General features: G+C 35.7%; 1 protein-coding gene across 5 annotated transcripts in view; it reads left to right on the top strand.

Annotated features, from left to right (window-relative positions):
• TLK1 (tousled like kinase 1) overlaps positions 1–20,519 on the top strand; it is a 172,913-nt gene that overhangs the window by 127,455 nt on the left and 24,939 nt on the right. For all 5 annotated transcript variants that reach the window (XM_055289684.2, XM_063644687.1, XM_055289685.2 and 2 more), the window contains 2 exons: positions 5,602–5,668; positions 19,638–19,735. In XM_055289684.2, coding sequence (XP_055145659.1) covers positions 5,602–5,668; positions 19,638–19,735 — 165 coding nt within the window. The remainder of the gene's footprint in view (positions 1–5,601; positions 5,669–19,637; positions 19,736–20,519) is intronic.

The following is a 20,519-nucleotide window of genomic DNA, read 5'->3' as shown; positions in this document are numbered from 1 at the left end:
TTGACAATACTTTTTACTTTCCCATTTTAAAAATCGTAACCATCCTAGTGGGTGTAAAGTGATATCTCACCGTAATTTTGATTTGCATTTCCCTAATGACTTAATGTTGTTGAACATCTTTTAATGTGTTTGCTCATCTTTGTATATCTTGTTTGGAGAAATGTCTATTCAAGTCTTTTGCTCATTTTTTCACCAGACTGTTTGTTGTTTTGTTGTTGTGGGAGGTTTTTTTTTTTTTTTTAAATATATTCTGGATACTAAACCCTTAACAGATATATGATTTGCAGGTATTTTCTGCTATTCTGTAAGTTGTCTTTTACTTTTTTGATAATATCCTTTGATGTACAGAAGTTTTTTATTTTTATGGGTACATAGTATTAGGTTGGTGCAAAAATAATTGTGGTGTTTGCCTACTTTCAATGGCAAAAACTGCAATTACTTTTGCACCAACCAATGTGTGGGGTACATGATATATTATGATACAGGCATACAATGTGTAATAATCACATCAGGGTAAATGGGGTATCCATGACCTCAGGCATTTATCATTTCTTTGTTATAAACATCCCAGTTATACTCTTTTGGTTATTTTAAATGTACAATATATTTTTGTTGACTGTTGTCATCCTCTTGTGTTACCAAATGTTTTTGCACCCATTAACCAACCTGACCTTTTGCCCCCTTCCCCACAGTCCTTCCCAGCCTCTAGTAACCATCATCCTACTCTCTATCTCCATGAATTCAATTGTTTTAATTTTTAAGGTTTTTAATTTTTATGAAATGTATTTTGTTGATTTTTGTTACTGTTGTTGTTTATGCTTTTGGTGACAAATCTAAGAATTTATTGCCAAACTTATAGTCATGAAGATTTACCCCTGCATTGTCTTCCCTTTGTTTTGTTTTGTTTCGACACAGGGTCTCGCGCTGTCACCCAGGCTGAAGTGCAGTGGCGCGATCTCAGCTCACTGCAACCTCTGCCTCCCGTGTTTAAGCGATTCTCCCGTCTCAACCTCCCAAGTATCTGGGATTACAGGTGCCCACCACCACGCCTGGCTAATTTTTGTATTTTTAGTAGACAGAGTTTCACTATGTTGGCCAGGCTGGTTTTGAACTCCTGGCCTCAAGTGATCCACCTGCCTCAGCTTCCAAAAGTGAGCATGAGCCACCGTACCCAGCCTCCTGTATTGTCTTCTAATAGTTTTAGTTCCTATATTTAGGTCATTCATGCATTTTTAGTTAATTTTTGTACATAGAGTGAGGTAGGGTCCTGCTTCATTATTTTGCATGTGGTTCCCTAGTTGTCCCAGCATCATTTGTTGAAGAGATTATTCTTTCCTCATTGAGTGGTCTTGGTGCTCTTGTCAAAAATCAACTGGCCATAGATTTTTGGGTTTATTTCTGAATTCAAATCTATTTCATAGGTATATATGTGTATTCTTATTGGTGGTACCATACTTTTTGAAAGTCTCCAGTCTGTGGACATAGGATATCTTTTCATTTAATTAACTCTTTTTGAACTCCTTAGCAATATTTTGTAGTTTTTAGTAGGCAAGTCGTTCACCTCCTGGGTTAAATTTATTCCTAGGTATTATATTCTTTTGGATGCTATTGTAAATGTAATAGCTTCCTTAATATCCTTTTCAGGTTGTTCATTGCTGGTGTATAGAAGTAACTGATTTTTGTGCATTGCTCTCATACCCTGCAGCTTTGCCAAATTTATTTATTGTTCCAGTGATTTTTTTTCTTGTGCATTTTTTGGGGATTTTCTAAATATAGAGGCATGTCATCTGCAAATATAGTTTTATTTCTTAGCTTACAATTTAGATGCATTTCATTTCTTTTCCTTACCTGATTGCTCTGGTAGGACTTCCAGTGCAATATTGATTAGTGGTCATGAAAGTAGATGTCCTTGTCTTTTTCCTGATATTAGGAGAAAAACTTTCCATTTTCACCATTAACTGTGATGTTAGTTTGCCTGGGTTGTTGTTGCCTTTTGTTGTTGTTGTTGTTGTTCTTTTCTTTTCTTGCTCTGTCGCCGAGGCTGGAGTGCAGTGACACAGTCTCAGCTCACTGCAACCTCTGCCTCCCAGGTTGAAGTGATTCTCATGCCTCGGCCTCCTGAGTAGCCGGGACTACAGGCGTGCACCACCACATCTGGCTAATTTTTGTTTAAGTGCCTCCAACAGTCTATTTACCATAGCTCGTGTTCTTTGAGGCTTCAGGTTAATTCTCTGCTTAAACAGAATGTCTTTAAGACATTGAATACCAAATTTGTTTAAAATGAGTATTCCCTGTTTTTGTTATTTGTACTAACTTTTTAAAATACTGTCACCCCATATTTCTGTTAAACTATTTTAGAACACTTTTAAAATTAAAATTTTCATTTACTCAGACTTAGTATGGAAGATTATCAGGAGTCAAGTCTTATGTTTGGGGTTTAAATTTGTTAACTTTTTAAATATTATGTGTGCATAATAAAAATAATACATTGTTATGTGTGCATAATAAAATATTTTTATGTTTGTGTAATAATATTAATAATTTAGCTATCAGATATGAGTCTATGGGAAGAGATGGACTATATCTTTGCCTTATCTATGAATAAAAGATTTGCTAAGTAATTTAACCGACTGAATTGTTTGAGAGAGCAGGTTCTTTTAAAAGCATCTTACACACATAAAAGTATTGATAATTAAAAGCCACTGATGTGAACATTATCCTAGCTTAGCTCTTTTCATTCTGTGTCTAAAATCCTGTTTCTTTAAAGAAGGTTGTTCCCAGTTTCTTTTATCTAAATACGTAGATTTCTTTAAAAGCGTTTGTGATTAATACAAATGGACAACAGAGATTATCGAAGAAGCTACAATGTGTCAGGTATTAATAATCCCTAATACTTCCTAGTAGGAAGATGGAGAGAAAATGTAAGAAATGACTCTTTTGTCACTTGGGGGTTTGCATTCTAACTGGCAAGACAAGACCTTGGTAGAGGAACTCTTACTGAGATTTGTGAGTCCCAAAATTATATATATGTAAAATTTTCTGGAGAGAGTATTTATAACTTCCTTCAGTTTTTTTTTTTGTTGTTTTTTTTTTTAATGATTGTAAAATGGTAAGAATCACTGCCCTGGAAAGTGAGTAGCCTAACAACACACAACAACAAAATACCATTTCTCCTAAATTGCACAAAGTCTAGCCATGTGCATGTGTAGGAGCTTTGCAGTTATACATGATAGCCAAACCTCTTGGTAGGACAAAAATTTCAAGTAACTCAAGTCATGTACTATTTTTGGTTTAAGATATGCCAAATTTTAGCTGTTTTGTAATTCAGTAAAAATCAAAGTACAGAATTTCTATATAGAAACAAAACAAATTTAAATATCTTTTAAAAATTAGTTATGAGCCCATCCTATGGCCTACTAGTGGACCTAAAACTATACTTTAAGAATATGAATTTATGATATACTGTTATGCAGGCAAACTTCCACCAGTGGCATAAACCTGTACCCATACCCAGAAGCTTTTTGCTAACATTCCTACATCTTTTCTAGATTAGTTGAGATATTATACATTTTAGTTTTCGAACCTCATTTTCTTTAGTATCACATTCCTCCTCTTCCCTCTCTCACTTTATCTACATTCACACTCCAACATTTAATTCTCTAAATTTACTATAAGCAACTGCTACAGCTATCAACTATTGTTATATTCAGTGTAATAAAATCCAGTAGTTGTGTCACCCTAAGACTGGGTAGAGAGATTTAATTTAAAATGTTAATTTTTTTTTGGCTCTTAAGATGTTGCGGGTGGAATACTAACTGAATTTCTTGTTTTTGTTTATTTCCTTTGAATACTGCTTTTTTAGAATTAGTAAATTCAATTAGCATCTAGCTAAAGGGAAATGGCATTTATACTAAATGTTGCTGAGGGACTGAAACCAAACAGATCACACCTGAGTTAGGAGCTTAATGAAATAACCTCAGAACACATAAGTAAATTAACAAACAAGGGCTTGAATATGATAGATAAGAGCTATTCTTTTAAAGCTGGGGTATGGGCCGTTTGTGGTGGCTCACACTTGTAATCCCAGCACTTTGGGAGGCTGAGGTCAGTGGATCACTTGAAGCCAGGCATTCAAGACCAGCTTGGCCAACATGGCAAAATTCTGTCTCTACTAAAAATACAAAACTTAGCTAGGCATGGTGGCATATGCCTGTAGTCTCAGCTACTCTGGAGGCTGAGGTAGGAGAATCACTTGAATTTGGGAGGTGGAGGTGCAGTGAGCCAAGATCGTGGCCACTGCACTCCAGCCTGGGCAACAGAGCGAGACCCTAGTAAGTCTTGCTATGGTTCTGCATATATTAAACTGATTATTTTTCAAAGTTAGGTAAGAATATTTGAAATAATAAGATAACCATGAAGCACTTTCAAGACTTAAAGTCCTGTATCTATTTTTAGTAAGATTTTGAAGTAGCTAGGCATGGTGGTGGACACCTGTACTCCCAGCTACTTGGGACACTGAGGCAGGAGAGTCACCTGAGCCCAGGGGTTCAAATTCAACCTGGACACCAAAGCAAGACCCTATGTCTATATTTGGAGTATAAGAATTTAGTGCTTTTTTGGGGGTGAGGGAGATTGAGACGGGGTTTTGCTATGTTGCCCAGGCTGGTCTGGAATTCCTGGGCTCCAGTGATCCACCTGCCTCAGCCTCCCAGAGTGCTGGGATTATAGGCATGAGCCACTGTACCTGGCCAGAATTTAGTACTTTGACTAAAGTTTTAGCATTTTTTAATCTTGCTTATTTACTCCCAACACACTGAAGCAGGGAAAGGAAAAATGTCTTTGTTTTTTTCCTCTTTTTAAAAACTGCCCAAACTGGACTGACTCCCTTTGCAGTGATTTCCCATTACTCTTAGAGTAAAACTGAAATTCTTTACTTTGCCTGCAAATCTATACATAGTATGTCTCCCCAGCTTGCTTCTCCTACTACTCACAACCCTTTTGACTACATCTGATTTACTCCCATTTTTTTCTCTTCTATTTATATGCCAAGACTATTTTCATCTTAGAGTTTTGAACTTTCTGTAACTCATGTTTAGAATATACTCCCCAGAGTCCTCTCATGGTTGTCTTTTTGTTATTTAGATGAAGGTCACCTCCCTAACACCCAGTCCAAATTAACATAATGCAATTAGTCATTACCATACCATCCTTTTTTGCCTTCTTCATGACACTTACTGTTACTTAAACTTATTTATTTCATCACATGTGTTTTTTTATGCTTGCTTACTTCCACTATAGAGTGTAAGCTCAAACTAATATGTAAGGAGAAATTCTCTTGTTTTTCACTGTATCCTTAGGATATAAATTCTAGAACATCACTTGATAAATGGTACTCATTAAATCATTGTGGAATTAGTTAACTGTTTCATCTAAAAGTGTTAAATATATTCTGAAGAATATCTCAAAGGATTTTTGGCTCATACATTTTGGGCTTAAAGTTGCCCACATTTTAGTATTTCCACTTGATTTTTATATTTTGCTAGTTGTTAATAAACTAAGTGTTAATCTCAATATGTAGAATTAAAATTTCATTTTTGACAGGTTGACTTTGGCAGAATATCATGAACAGGAAGAAATTTTCAAACTTAGACTAGGACATCTCAAAAAGGTATGTGAAACATTTGCTGCATTTTTAGTTCAATTTGCTACCAGAATTTGTGGGAAGTTGTGTTATAAGTCACTTATTTTAAAAGCCAAAATTTAAGAGAGTAAGATTTCAAATTAAAAATTTTAGATTAAAAAGAGATGCATTAAAGTTACTTTATTTTATTATTATTTTTATTTTTTGAAACAGTCTCAATGTCACTCAGGCTGGAGTGCATCAGCACAATCTAAGCTCAGTGCAACCTCCACCTCCCTGGTTCAAGCGATTTTCGTGCTTCAGCCTCCTGAGTAGCTGGGATTACAGGCATGCACCACCACACCTGGCTAATTTTTGTATTTTTAGTAGAGTGAGAGTTTCGCCGTGTTCGCCAGGCTGGTCTCAAACTCCTGGCTTCGTGTGATCCACCCGCCTTGGCCTCCCAAAGTGCTGGGATTACAGGCATGAGCTGTCGCGCCCGGCCAAAATTACATTTTTATGTTGAGTATATTAAAGTAACATTCCTTTATCTTGTGTCAACTTAAAAATCTTGAGATGGTGATATACCATGTCCCTATAGTGGAGGAATGATTCTTGGACAGATCTCCAAGGTCTTTAGATTACTCTATTTAAGTACTACCTTTTGGTAAAAAATACTTCATTTTAAAGATGAAATCTAAAATTCCATATTGTTTATGTTCATTTCATAATGAAATAGCAATTGTAAATACAAAACTTATTTCTTTGGCTTATCTTTTAATTTGTTACATGTGTGATGTTTCAATTAGAAGATGTACATAGGAAAAAGCACTTAGTATAAAGGGATAAAACTGAGAAAAAATGTTGCTATGTGTTATTGTCGTAAACTTTTAAATAATGTGTATCTTCCTACTTGTTTGTAAACTCTGAAATTGTAATCAGTTTATTGTTTTTACAGGTCTTAATTTTAGTTCAAATGATTTCAGAGAAGTAGTAATAACAGAGTAGGCTTTTTCCCTCAAAATTAAGTTACTGACAGACATAAAATTCTTTTTCTTTAACCCAATTTTTTGTGCTTTCTGCTTGTCAGGTTCTTTAAATTTTTTAAATAGGCTGAATTATAGGTAAAATTGAATGAGTGAACTAATTGGAGATAGTATCTGTGAAGTTGTCTCCATGGGATAGGGTGAGGTAGGATGGAGAAACCCATTCTGGTAGCAGCTACTATTACACTGCATACTAATTTGTTTTGGAAATGTTATTAATATGCTGGGGACTCCTACCATTTATAGGGAATAGAAAATTATTGTATATAATTTGCATTAGTATCCTTTAATATGCTATATCTGTCTATGCTAACTGCCCAGAAAGCTTCAACCTAAACTACTTGAACAGTGAATTAGAAAATTATTTATTTTGGTCTTTTTGTTATTTAAGTAGTTCTATTCTGTTCTATTGTAATTGTTGACTACTTTTCCTGCGCTTTGAGACTTAGTTGACAACTTCAGTCTATTCTCTATAATAGATGGAGCTATATAACTATCATAATAGTTCTGTAATAATGATAGTACCGTATAAAGGAACTATGGAAGGGAAAAGGGAATTTTTAGTACAGGATGAGTCATAAGTATCTGTGTGCCCACTTAAACTGTTTTGATAATGAATTCGTAAGGGCCTATGCTTTACGTCTCATATAAAGATTTACCAGTTATTTTCTAACCAGCCTATAGTGATAAAGGAATACTTATTTACTTAGTTATAGTGATTCCAAGGTGTACTTGAGAGTTTTACTGAAGGGTTATTATTTTCACGTGTAATACCAAATTTCAGATTACTCTTTCTAAATGATGACATTTTACATGTGCACCTTAGTTTATGAAAATCTGTTATAAAATCCGAAATTTTAGAGCAGTTAAATTAGGAATTGGCTATTTGTATTACAAAAAGTACACTTTGAAAAGGCTTCAAAGGAGGGTTTGTTTTTGTTTTTGGTTGGTTGGTTTTAAAGCTTTCCTGGTACTTTGAAAATACTGGTTTCTGTGAAAAACACTTTTCTAAAGTAAGGTATACTTAGTGTCCAAATATTATATAGACATTTGTAAAATGTTGTAGAACACTAAACCTTCTAACCTTCGTATTTTCCTCTTTCCCGGTTTGACTTCTATATTTTTCATATTTACTTACTCTTTCCAATAATTATCCCTTCCATAATCTTTTTCCTGCTTTTTTTTCTAGCTTTTACCAAATTTACTGAGCAGTCTTAGATTTCTAACTTTATCTTCTTTTTAACTAATTTATAACATAACTTTTCTTTTCTTTGACCTTCATCATGGAATATTTTGGGGAAATGGATTAACAATAATGCTGAAACATATTCTCATGTCATGAGTACCCATATTTTCTTCTGAGAGACTATTTTGGGTGAGAAGAATGAGTGTATTTTAAAGAAAGTGGCCAGTAGTACGTACAGGGAACAAAATTAAGCAAGTAATGTCACCTTAGAGCATAAATAGCAGTTGCCTGCTTAGAACTGAGTATTAATTTTTGAGTTATACAGTTAAAAAATAAGCAATAAGTTACATGTATAAAAATAAGTCATTTGGCATTCTGAAGCACAGTTGGAAAATAGGTCATTCTGTTTTCTAAAAAAGATTGAACAGACTTTTAAAACACGCAGGACAGGCTTGAGTCAAAAGAAAAGATGTTATCACTTCTGTCTTATCAGCTCCCTATGCTCCTGGGTTTATTAAGCAGACATGAACCCCAACTTGTAAGTATACAGCTTCTACCATAGGCTGGATCTGAATGTTTGATGCCCCTTGTATCCTGCACAGGACATATAACCAGTCAGTTTACGGTTTAGATTTGGAGCCTGGCATACTCTTGCATTAACATGGGTAACTCTCTTGCCCCTTTCTCCCTTCAGTAAATTCTTAACATTAAGCAGAACTAATTATTAGACTAACTTTCTTAGCACTGAAGGACAAAAGTTCATTGAGGAAGCCCATGGCATATGGACATAGGAGAATAGAAAGGCCTGTTTACTTTTTCTTGAAGTGGATAATTTATGACATGCTTTGTGTTTCATAATGATAATCACTATAATTGAAAAGCTAAACTAAAATATGAAAAAGTATATTTACCTTTGAATCAATCATAAAGTTTTGTTCATATTTTATGCTGTTCTTCAGGGTTAGAAAAATAATAAATCCAAAGATAGCCTTACTCTGTTATCCAAAGCGTGATAGAGTAAGGAATGAGAGTCAGGCAGAGAGTCACGCAAAGAGATTAATTTCTTATCTTTAAAAAGTTGTTAATTTGAGGCAAAGCTTCTAAATGATCCTATTTTATCTACCTGTGCCCATGTGGAATCGTGGGTTCAAGGAAACCAACCAAAAACCAGTTTGCTCTTATAGTTGATCAGGTCTTGATACATGTCTCTGATAAGTTCTAATTATGGGAAAACAATTTATCTTTGTGATTCAGAAGCTCTGCTAGGTTGATGATATAGTCAGATCTTTATTCTGGAGTTGAAGAAAATGGTGTGGATTTGCTTTCAAGGATTGTCACTAAATTAACACATAAAACTAAAAATAAAATACAATCCCTGCAAAATCAACTTCCTTGAAATGTCCATATTTTTAAAAAGATACAAGTAAATACATGGCTAAAATAAATAGGTGTTTCTAGTTACTACCAAAAAGTAAATGTAAACTTACTTATGGGCTTATTAGTTTTCTCTTCTGAGATTAGGAAAATCACAGCGGAGCATCACTTTTTTTCCCCCAACTGTATCAAGAATTCTTTTATCTAATATTTATTGTTATAGTTGTTCCCAGTTTATGCAGTCATTGCTCACCCATTTATTAGGTGATTTATTGCCATACTCTGCCTGACACAGGCATAATTCAAATTCCCATTTTAACGGAATTACATAATATTACTTTTTATAGACTTTGAAGCTTTCACCATTTTTGAGTGAAAATTAATTACACCTTTTTGAATGCCCAGATCTATATATACTTCCTCTGGAGTAATACCACCAGTAAGTGACAAAGCCAAAACTTGAACCATTCCCACTCCTATTTCAGTGACTGTACCCATGTAGTTAATTCCTAGAATTATTTTGTTGTAGTAGTAAGTTGATTCTTTGTATTCAGAAAAATTAATTCATTTGTGGCTTTCCTTGCATCTCTATTAAGTACTGGACTGTTTGCTCTTCCTTAAGTTTTCTTTTGATGTGTGGCGGGGTGAACGTGCTATTTCATTTTCATTACAGATAAAGGAGAACAGTTTCAAGTTAATTATTTTCATACACATTCTTTTTCATTCTCCTTCACACATTTTCTTCCTTGGGCATTGTGTTACTGACTGTTGAATCAACTACAATATTTCTTTATTATTAACTAATATATTGATTTTTCACTCGATTTACTTTTAAAGGTCAACAAAGACCTTTTTAAAAAGCACATTTTTAAATAAAAACTCAAATAATTTTAAAATATATCTTAAGGAATTCTTAGAACTATGTAATAAAATATATGGAGACTATAGAAATTATTCCTGAAACTATTTCAAAAGGAACAAGTAACTTTTTTGGTTATCATTAATTATATACAAACTTCCCCAGTTATTACTTAATAAAAGCTTGTAGTCGCAAAGAGATTAATTTCTTATCTTTAAAAAGTTGTTAATTTGAGGCAAAGCTTCTAAATGATCCTATTTTATCTACCTGTGCCCATGTGGAATCGTGGGTTCAAGGAAACCAACCAAAAACCAGTTTGCTCTTATAGTTGATCAGGTTTTGATACCTGTCTCTGATAAGTTCTAATTATGGGAAAACAATTTATCTTTGTGATTCAGAAGCTCTGCTAGGTTGATGATATAGTCAGATCTTTATTCTGGAGTTGAAGAAAATGGTGTGGATTTGCTTTCAAGGATTGTCACTAAATTAACACATAAAACTAAAAATAAAATACAATCCCTGCAAAATCAACTTCCTTGAAATGTCCATATTTTTAAAAAGATACAAGTTACTAGTCATAATACCCCAAACTGATGAGTAAATGAGAATTTTGAAAGTTATTAGGTCCAGTAACTATGTCTTGAGACTGCGGTTACTCAAGTTTGTGATACGAACAGCATGTGGGTATGTTACTCTTTATTTTCTTGTCTTCAAGTTTTTTTGTCTTCTCGATTTTAAATATTTGATTAGTTGGAGAGAATGTGTTTAGAAAGTGTGACATCTCAGTATGGAGTATTAAATAGTGTAGTAGGGATTGGCTTTAATGTGTGTGTTTTGGTATGTGTGTGTGTGTGTGTGTGTGAGTGCATTTGACTTATGAGCCCTGAATATAAGTGCCAGAAGTTTTATTTGAAAAACATAACCAATTTGTAATTGAAACAGGATTAGTCAAGAATCATCAGCACCAACACAAATGTATCTTTGCAGACCAAAGGAATCAGCTAAACAATTTACAGTCATCTCAATCTCTACTAAAACAAAAATCACATCCAACATGCCACCTGACACCATTTCTTTCTCTCTCTCTCCTTTGCTCCTTGCGATGTGGCATTCATCTCTCCTTGTGCCTCCGTTCTGAAGAGATAACAGTATAGCAGCAACTCTGCCACTGAAATCCTGTTCTCTGACCGATATTGGCACCTGCAAAGAGAAACAACCAGTAACAGGCAGCAGCAGCATCAGTATTAATCTTCCATGATGAAATCTTTACAGGTCAAGAACAAGTACACAGCTCTTTTCTCATTCCTTCACAGTGGACCATGCAACTAGTTGAAATGGAAGACAATGGATTGTCTACAAGCCTTTTGAACAGTGGAGAATACAGGGCGTTGGCTTTAGGTGAATTGACCCCCAAATATTCTTGAAGTTTGATGTCCCCTTTGGTCTTTCTTTCTAGAACACCATTGTCATCTGACTTATCAAACCCTTAGTATGACCACAAAGAATAAGTTTGCATATGTGACATTTTTTGTCACTTTAGGTTTGAATGAAAATAATGAGCAGTCTAATGCTAGAGGGCTTAATCTTTAAACCTGTTGTTCATCTTTATATTTATAGCCATGACTGGAAGAAATCTTCTAGGAATTCTCTCAGTTAAAGCCAACTACATTGTACATGATGTTTCTGTAGAACCTGACACAAGATGCTGCTTGTGTAGGCAGTAGTTTTCAGTGGAATTCTGGGAAAAGTACACTATGCTGGAAAAAGTTGTGATTAAGCCCATGAAGAATGTTAAAAGATTCCTGATTTCTTGGAGGGGGTGGTGTGTGTGTGTGCAAGAAAGGTGCCAAGAAGAGTGCTGGAATTCTAACTTTACAATTTGTCCTTACTACTATTTTCCCTTTAAAAATGAGTAGTTGTCCCAAAAAGATGACTGTGGTGAGAGAACATGGAATTAGCTGTAGATGGGAAAACTCAAGTGTTTACGTTCTTAACTCTTACTCACATATGGACCTGCAAACTATCCTGGCTCTATGTTTCCATATTTATAATCACACAACCTTAACTTGGTAGTAGATAATGTTCAGCTACCAAAATGAAAATGTAGAGGTAAAAGGTGTTTTACTTCCCCAGTGTGTGTGTGTGTGTGTGTGTGTGTGTGTGTGTGTGTTTTCACCCAGGCTGGAGTGTGGTGGCATGATCGGCTCACTGCAGCCTCCATTTCTCAGGTTCAATCAATTCTCCTGCCTCAGCCTCCTGAGTAGCTGGGATTACAGGCGCATGCCACCATGCCTGGCTAATTTTTATATATATATATATATATTTTAGTAGAAACGGGGTTTCACCGTGTTGGTCAGGCTGGTGTTGAACTCCTGACCTTGTAATCCGCCCGCCTCAGCCTCCCAAAGTGCTGGGATTACGGGCATGAGCCACCGTGGCTGATCCACAGTGTTTAATATTAATCTTGTTGTTATACAGGCAATGGAATTTAAAACATTTTGGAAAGAATCTTAGAAGTCATGTTAGCCATCAGCAGGGTTTGTAATTAATTCAGATTTGTAAATTCAGTTCAGAGATAACTTTCACAAAAAAGAGAAAACAGTTGCTTGGCTACCAGCCCTTCCCAATCATAACTGTAAATCCATGCCATATGCATAATGAACATGTAGAAGACTAGGTTTAAAAGGAAGCAGAGGCCAGGCATGGTGACTCATGCCTGTAATCCCAGCACTTTGGGAGGCAGAGGCCAGAGGATCGCTTCAGCCCAGGAGTTGGAAATCTTGTCTCTACCAAAAAAAAAAAAAAAAAGTTGGGGCGGGAAAGCAGAAAAGAAAACTGGGAGAAGGACTGCAGTATACTATACGAAGGCATCGCAGCTGTGTGTGCTCAGGCTTGATGTCAGCCCCTTGGTTAGTGTTGAATGTTACAGAATTTCACTTCTATAACAACAGCAGCTGTAAATATTTTTAAGACAAGTGTGCTAGATATTTAAATTTTGCCTATTAGTTGAATTCTTAAACATTTATTTGATGCTGGGGAGGTAGTTTTTGTTTTGTTTTGTTATAATAGAGGAACTGACAGAATTAAAACCTGCCTGTTTTAACAGTCATTCCAAGTTACAGGTATTAATGTATGTATTTATGCATTTGAAAGGAGAATAAACCATTACCCCTCCACACACACCCAGAAAAACAGGAAATGAAGTATGTAGAGAGCAAAACATTGAGTAAAGGTACTAAGTTAATTATCTAAGCTAGTTGAACACACCTGAGGTGATACAGCATGCTCTCATCAGTAATAAGCCACTTTACTGATTGGGGATGGGGGTGGAGGGAACATTTATATAATTAGGAAAGAAAGCCCCCAATATTTAATGATTTTTATCTTTTTTCCTTCTCCTACCCTTCTCCCCAATCTACACAATTATTCTCAAGCAAAAATATGATTATGGTGCAGTAGTTTCAAAATTCAGACCTGCTTTGTCTAGGTGGCTATTTTGGTTGGTTGGTTGGTTGGCTTTTATTTTCGTTGGTTCATATCTCACACATTCATATTTAGGATATGGGAAAGCATATAACATGGTGACATAATAAGGATAAATTCGAAATAAATTGGAAATTTTCTCCTTGTTTTTTTGCACTGCTCTTCCTTTTAATTAGCTTTTTTTTTTTTTTAGACGGTCTCGCTGTGTCACCAAGGCTGGAGTGCAGTGGCACAATCTGGGCTCACTGCAACCTCCGACTCCTGGGTTCAAGCTATTCTCCTGCCTCAGCCTCTCAAGTAGCTGGGACTACAGGCTCCTGCCACCATGCCTGGCTAATTTATATGTTTTTAGTAGAGACGGGGTTTCACTATGTTGGCCAGGCTGGTCTCAAACTCCTGACCTCGTGATCCGCCCACCTCGGCCTCCCGAAGCACTGGGATTATAGACATGAGCCACCGCACCTGGCCCTTAATTAGATTTTAATAGTTCCTTTTGTTAATTTCACCTTTCCCTTTCTTGGTGGTAAACTTTCAGAATGGCATTATGAATAGTTTGTGAAATTAAAATTTAATTTTTTTAGGACTTAGAGATGTTAACTTTTAAGGGATTAATAGTATTCACATTACTAAAGTGAATTTGGTGTTAAATTTTTTTTTTTTTTTTTTTTTTTTTTTTTCTTTTCCTGAAACGGAATCTCACTCTGTCACCCAGGCTGGCTAGAGTGCAGTAGTGTGATCTTGGCTCACTGCAACCTCAGTCTCCTGGGTTCAAGTGATTCTAGTGCCTCATCCTCCTGAGTAGCTGGGGTTATAGGTGAGCGCCACCACGTCTGGCTTATCTTTGATATTTTTAGTAGATAAAGGGTTTTGCCATGTTGGCCAGGCTGGTCTCGAACTACTGACCTCAGATGATCCACTGGCCTTGGCTTCCCGAAGCGCTGGGATTATAAGTGTGAGCCACCTCACCTGGCTGGTGTTAAAACCTCATTCTGAACCGGTTTTCTTAATCAAGTAGTGTTGTTACGGTGGATAGACTGTTCCAAGCTATATTCTTCTACCAACTCCCGTAGGTTATAGGCATGCTGAGAATAATACATCAAAATACTTCCTGTTTTATCTTGGCTTTATGCGAAGGCAGTTCTCAGAAATTGAGTTTTTTGGTAGAGAGAATATGTAACATATATGCGGGATTTGCTAAATAACTTTAAACTAGCAAGTTTAATTTTTTCAGGAAATGTATTGGTTTTACATATAAAAATGTATTTTATAACTTTTTAAGCCTTATAGTTTTAATGCCTACCATATTTCACCTTTTAATAATTGCCTTTTGAAAAAAATGCCATTATGAGAAATGCTCCAAAATACTCCAGATTCACCTACCATTTTCTTTTCTTTTTAAAAAATATCTCCTTCACATAGGAACCACCTATCATTTTTAACCTGGAATTTTACAGAAATTCTGCATTGCTACAGCCTACATTTGGCTTATAGACTTGAGCCAAAGGAATATTAAGTTGCCATAAGATACTTTGATTACAAATAGAAAGCATTTCTATGCTGAAGATCTGGTGAGGGACAAAGTCTTTTAGTGAAGTTGCTGTGGGAATTATCCATACACATTTTTAAAAAATTTTAACTGTTAGAAGGTAGTGTTTTTTGCAAGTTACTTAAACAATGAGACAGTGTTGAGATCTGTTGTATACCTGTCTGACTTGTTTTTTTATGAGTGAGAGTATTAGATTTTATTTTAAAATACTGTTAAAATAGCTATAGTATGTACTGTTAAATTTTCCATTGTAGTTTTTGTTTGAACAGAAAAGAGCCATGTCCTTTTATTGTGTATTTAATTGCCAAACTTACCTCTCTCTTTAATACAGTCTGTTCTTATTTATGTTTCTTCTTCATTGTAATAGCCTATAGAGACCAGTTCATTTCTAGAGATGCTATTTGTCTCTTTGTTTCTTCTAGATTTTCTCTGCTTTCATTAACTGCTCAGCTAGTGTATGAATTCAGGACTGAAACTTGGTGTTCTTACTAAGCACAACTTAGCTGATTGGATTGTCTCCTTTCAGTCTACTCGTCTGGCCTAGTTTTGCTATGAGTTTGAGGATTCTATTCTGTGATGAATTCAGATCAATTTTGAGCCTAGTTAGTCCTGTCTTCTCCTGAACCCTTGGAAAAAGATTAATTCTGAGGATGGCCTAGAGGTTAATGTCAGTCTCAGGCAAGGAGAATGTAGCCTACTGGATAGATCTTTGGAAATGATCTGTAGCAAAGATAAATTATTCAAACTGTTGTACCCTGAGCCAAACCAAAACTGGGCTTTGCCCCATTCTCTGAGGACAAGGTGCTAGACAGTATTGCCCTAGCATTTACCTACAAGTATGTGTGTTGGCCATAACAAAATACCAGACTGGGCACCTAAACAACAGAAATTTATTCTAGAAGTCCATGACAAGATCAAGCAGAGTTTAGTTTTGGGTAAGGGCTCTCTTGCTGGTTTGCAGATAGCCACCCTCTCACTTTGTCCTCACATGGCCTTTTCTCTGTGCTCCTTCGAGGGAGGGGTGAGGGAACCTTTCTTCTCATAAGGCCACTAATCCCATCATGAAGGCCCCATAACCTAATCCAACCCTAAGTACCTCCCAAAGGCCTCATCTTCAAATGCTGCCATATTAGGGAATAAGGGCTTCAATATATGAATTTTGAGGGAACACAGACATTCAGCCCATCACAATACAGGTACTTTTTCTTAGGGGAATTTTTAGAGTAGCAGAGTTACCTTTCCCCCAGAAGTGTGTCAATTTGCTTGAAGTCCAAGATACTGTGAAATACTAAGTTACAAGATGAAAGACAAAAGTATTTCACTGCGTATGGTGGGTTTATATCTATCTATTTAAGACATAGTTTCTTCCCTTGACATTTCCTTCTAAATACCCAGAATCCATCTTTTTTTTCTCTAGTGCTACTGACATTTTGTTTTTCTTCCAGTAAACTTAACAATTCAAATGGAACGAAACTTGCTTGTGCTTTTATATTGTAAGATTTTTATGGGACATATTTGTCATGTTTTTAGAGGCAAAAAAAAAAAGTTTGCTTTAATTTGCTGATACAGACATATTTTACTTTAACAAGTATTTATTTTGTAATATTGATTACTACCATTGTATAGACATCTGAAGATTATAAAACAAATGTAATTATGTTCAACAACCTATTTGAATCTTATATATTTATGACTCAGTAAAAATTAGCTTTTATAAATTCACTGTTGAAATAGTCTCCCCATGCCACAATTTCAAATAAAAGTTAAAACAAGTATTTATTCTAATAGGCTTTTCACAATTTTATCAGATTAAACTTTCACCAGCCTACCAAATGTTGAGTAGCTTCCTACACGTGTGACAGTCAAATTCAGTTTTTAAGCAGCAAACGTTAGTAACACTAAGGGAGTCATTGCTTTCTAGATTCTAGTCTAGATTAAAATTGAATCTAGATTCTAGATTTCTAGTGTAAATTAATTTAAATTCTTTCATACTCCTGGGTAAACCTGTATGGCCGGTTTCTTATCTGTTTTACATGGCTAAACTATGATAACTAAGCTATGTTTTGAGTTTTTTGTCTCAAAGCTTTAAAATTTACTTCCTGTTTTTATAGTGAAACTTTGATTATTGAATCTCCTAGGATATCACTTTACTTTTTAAAATTAAAAATATATGTGACTGAAGCTGTTAATGAGGAAATTTCAGTTAAATTAAGAGAATCTATGTAGTGTACCTATTGTAGAAAATCTCCCAGTACTTGTAGAAAGATTTATCTTCATTTGAATTTATTTTGAAATTTTCTATTTGCCATGTAATATCAAATCTGCATTAAATATCTCTGCAACAAGTCGTGGTTGAATTTCATTTTAAAATAATAAAAATAACCTTAGGAGTAATGTGAAGTACAAACAACATAATCTTTAGAGATATAATTTATTTTTTCTCATAATGCTTAAAATACTCCTCTGAATTTCTGTCTTAGGTACCGGTGTAATAAGCTTTATACCTCTGTTATCTGTCTTTGAATGAAATGATATATTTATATTTTCAAAGTAAATTTCAGAGTTATATTTTGAGGTAAATAATTTTTTATATCGAAAGATAAATTACTAAAAAGAAGCAAAGGAGCTGATGAAATATTTAAATGCATTATTCAGAAAAAACTTCTGTTCCATGTGGTCTAGATTTATAATTCTAGTGGGTACACATTAGGCCAAGGTGATCTGTATTTCTTTACTTCAAAATTATATACGAAAAATATTCTGAGCCAGGCATGGTGGCTCACACCTATAATCCCAACACTTTGAGAGGCTGAAGCAGGAGGATCCCTTGAGCTCAGGAGTTCAAGACTAGCCTGGGCAACACAGTGAGACACCATCTCTACAAAAAAATAGCCAGGTGTGGTGGCTCATGCCTGTGGTCCTAGCTACTTGGAAGGCTGAGGCAGGAGGATTGCTTGAGCCTGGGAGGTCGAGGCTGCAGTGAACTGTGATCATGCCACTGTGCTCCAGCCTGAGTGACAGAGTGAAAAAAGAAATTGGGCTAGAAATTTTCACTGAAACCTGGCACAGGCTTATCCTTTTTTTTTTTTTTTTTTTGCTAGCAGTGGCGGTGGGCTGGAGAGTGGGGATGGAGTTTCCCTCTTGTTGAAGAGGGAAGTGCAGTGGCACGATCTCAGCTCACTGCAACTTCCACTTCCCAGGTTCAAGCAATTCTCCTGCCTCAGCCTCCCGAGTAGCTGGATTACAGGCATGCCCCACCACGCCTGGCTAATTTTGTATTTTTAGTAGAGACGGGGTTTCTCCATGTTGGTCAGGCTGGTCTCGAACTCCCAACCTCAGGTGATCCGCCCGCCACAGCCTCCCAAAGTCCAAAGTGCTGGGATTACAGGTGTGAGCCACTGCACCCAGCCCTAGTCTTATCCATTTTTTAAGTAGTATTCAAATTTGTATAGACAAAGGGGTATGGGGGTGTGGGTGTGTGTGTGTGCGTGTGTGTGTGTGTGTGTGTGTGTGTGTGTATGAATGAATGACATGAGTGATATGTGTACTTGTTTTGGTGGCTAGTCTAAAAGTTGTATATTTTAAGACAAAACTATTTATCAAAATATTTATATCGATTATTAAATTTCTTTAAGATTTATTTACATCTGCTTTGATACCTTAGGGTCTACTACAGCAATCTATAAATTTTTTGTTGTAATGTATCTTTAGGATTGCAAGTGAGTGGTCAATTGTGTGTGTGTGTGTGTGTATGTATGTTTGTATTTGTACTCCAAACACTGTAAGGTGTAGGAAGAATCATTCTGCTTTTTTCTTTCTTCCTTTTTTTTTTTTTTTTATTATACTTTAGGTTTTAGGGTACATGTGCACAATGTGCAGGTTTGTTACATATGTATCCATGTGCCACGTTGATTTCCTGCACCCATTAACTCGTCATTTAGCATTAGGTATATCTCCTAATGCTGTCCCTCCCCCCTCCCCCAACCCCACAACAGTCCCCGGAGTGTGATGTTCCCCTTCCTGTGTCCATGAGTTCTCATTGTTCAATTCCCACCTGTGAGTGAGAACATGCGGTGTTTGGTTTTTTGTCCTTGCGATAGTTTACTGAGAATGATGTTTAACTATTATAAAATATTTTCATTTTATTTGTTTTCTACTAGTAAATTATTCCTTCTTAAATTAAAATTTGCATGGACTAGAAATAGCTCATTTTATGTTATGTCAGTTTTCAACTACCTTTCAGTATATACATTATAAAAATAGATTTCTTGTAGTACAGAATAAAACCCAGCATCTCATTAGGTATAGATTTTCATGTGGAGGATGGTTTCTTAAAATAGGTTTTTGCCTTATCTCTTTCCATCTTTTGGGCATTGAAAAGAGCACTTTGATCTTTTAACTCAGTGGTACTTTGTAATATACTATTCTTCCCATCACTGTAAAAAACTGATGCATGGGTAAAAATATCTTTTTTATATCGCAAATAAATTGAGCTTGTTATAGTCCCCTCTCTTCATTTTCAGGAAGAGGCAGAAATCCAGGCAGAACTTGAACGTTTGGAAAGAGTCAGAAATCTTCACATACGTGAGCTGAAAAGAATAAACAATGAAGATAATTCACAGTAAGTCATTATTTGCATTTCACAGTTTTATATTATTAAAACTACCCCCCCGGCCCCCCCGTATAGAACATAAACACAATATTTCCTTCTTGGGTTGTCTCATCATACTTAGAAAAGATCCAAATTCCTTCCCATGGCTTGGAAGGCCTTTTATGATCTGGTCCCTGGCCACCTCACTGTCCTCACTTCTCTTAAACATGTCAAGAGCATTCCCATCTCAGTGGGCTTTTGTGCTTACCATTTCCTCTGCCTAGATGTTCCTTCTCTAAACACCTAATTGGCTTAATTACTTATCTCACTCCAGATGTTCTTTAGAAAGGCCATTCTTAGATCACCCTATTTAAAATAGTAGTCCCTAGCCAGGCCCAGTGGTGCTCACCTGTAGTTCCAGCTACTCAAGAGGCTAAGGTAGGAGGATTGCTTTGGCCAGGAGTTCAAAACCAGCGTCATCAACATAGTGAGACCCCCATTTCTTTAAAAAAAAAAAAAAAAAGCAGTCTCTGCTTCTTCATTTCCTCTTTTAATATCATTACCTTGCTTAATATTTTCTGAATGTTGATCACTATCTGGAATTATAAATTTATTTTTTAGTTATTATTTGTCTCCTCCCTCTAGAATATAAGCTGCATGAGTGCAAGGACTTGGTTTTGTTCTTGCTGTATCCGTAAAGCCTAGACCAGTGCCTGACATATGGCAGGCACTTAATAAATATTTGAATACCAAAGTTAATGTTATGGTAGTGAAGGAGCAATTATTTCAACCAAAAGTATTTCAGTAAACCATG

Source organism: Symphalangus syndactylus, chromosome 8, assembly GCF_028878055.3.
Source record: "Symphalangus syndactylus isolate Jambi chromosome 8, NHGRI_mSymSyn1-v2.1_pri, whole genome shotgun sequence".
NCBI lineage: Eukaryota > Metazoa > Chordata > Mammalia > Primates > Hylobatidae > Symphalangus > Symphalangus syndactylus.
The sequence above is the reverse complement of the archived record's forward strand: the minus strand, read 5'-3'. Positions and strand labels throughout refer to the sequence as shown.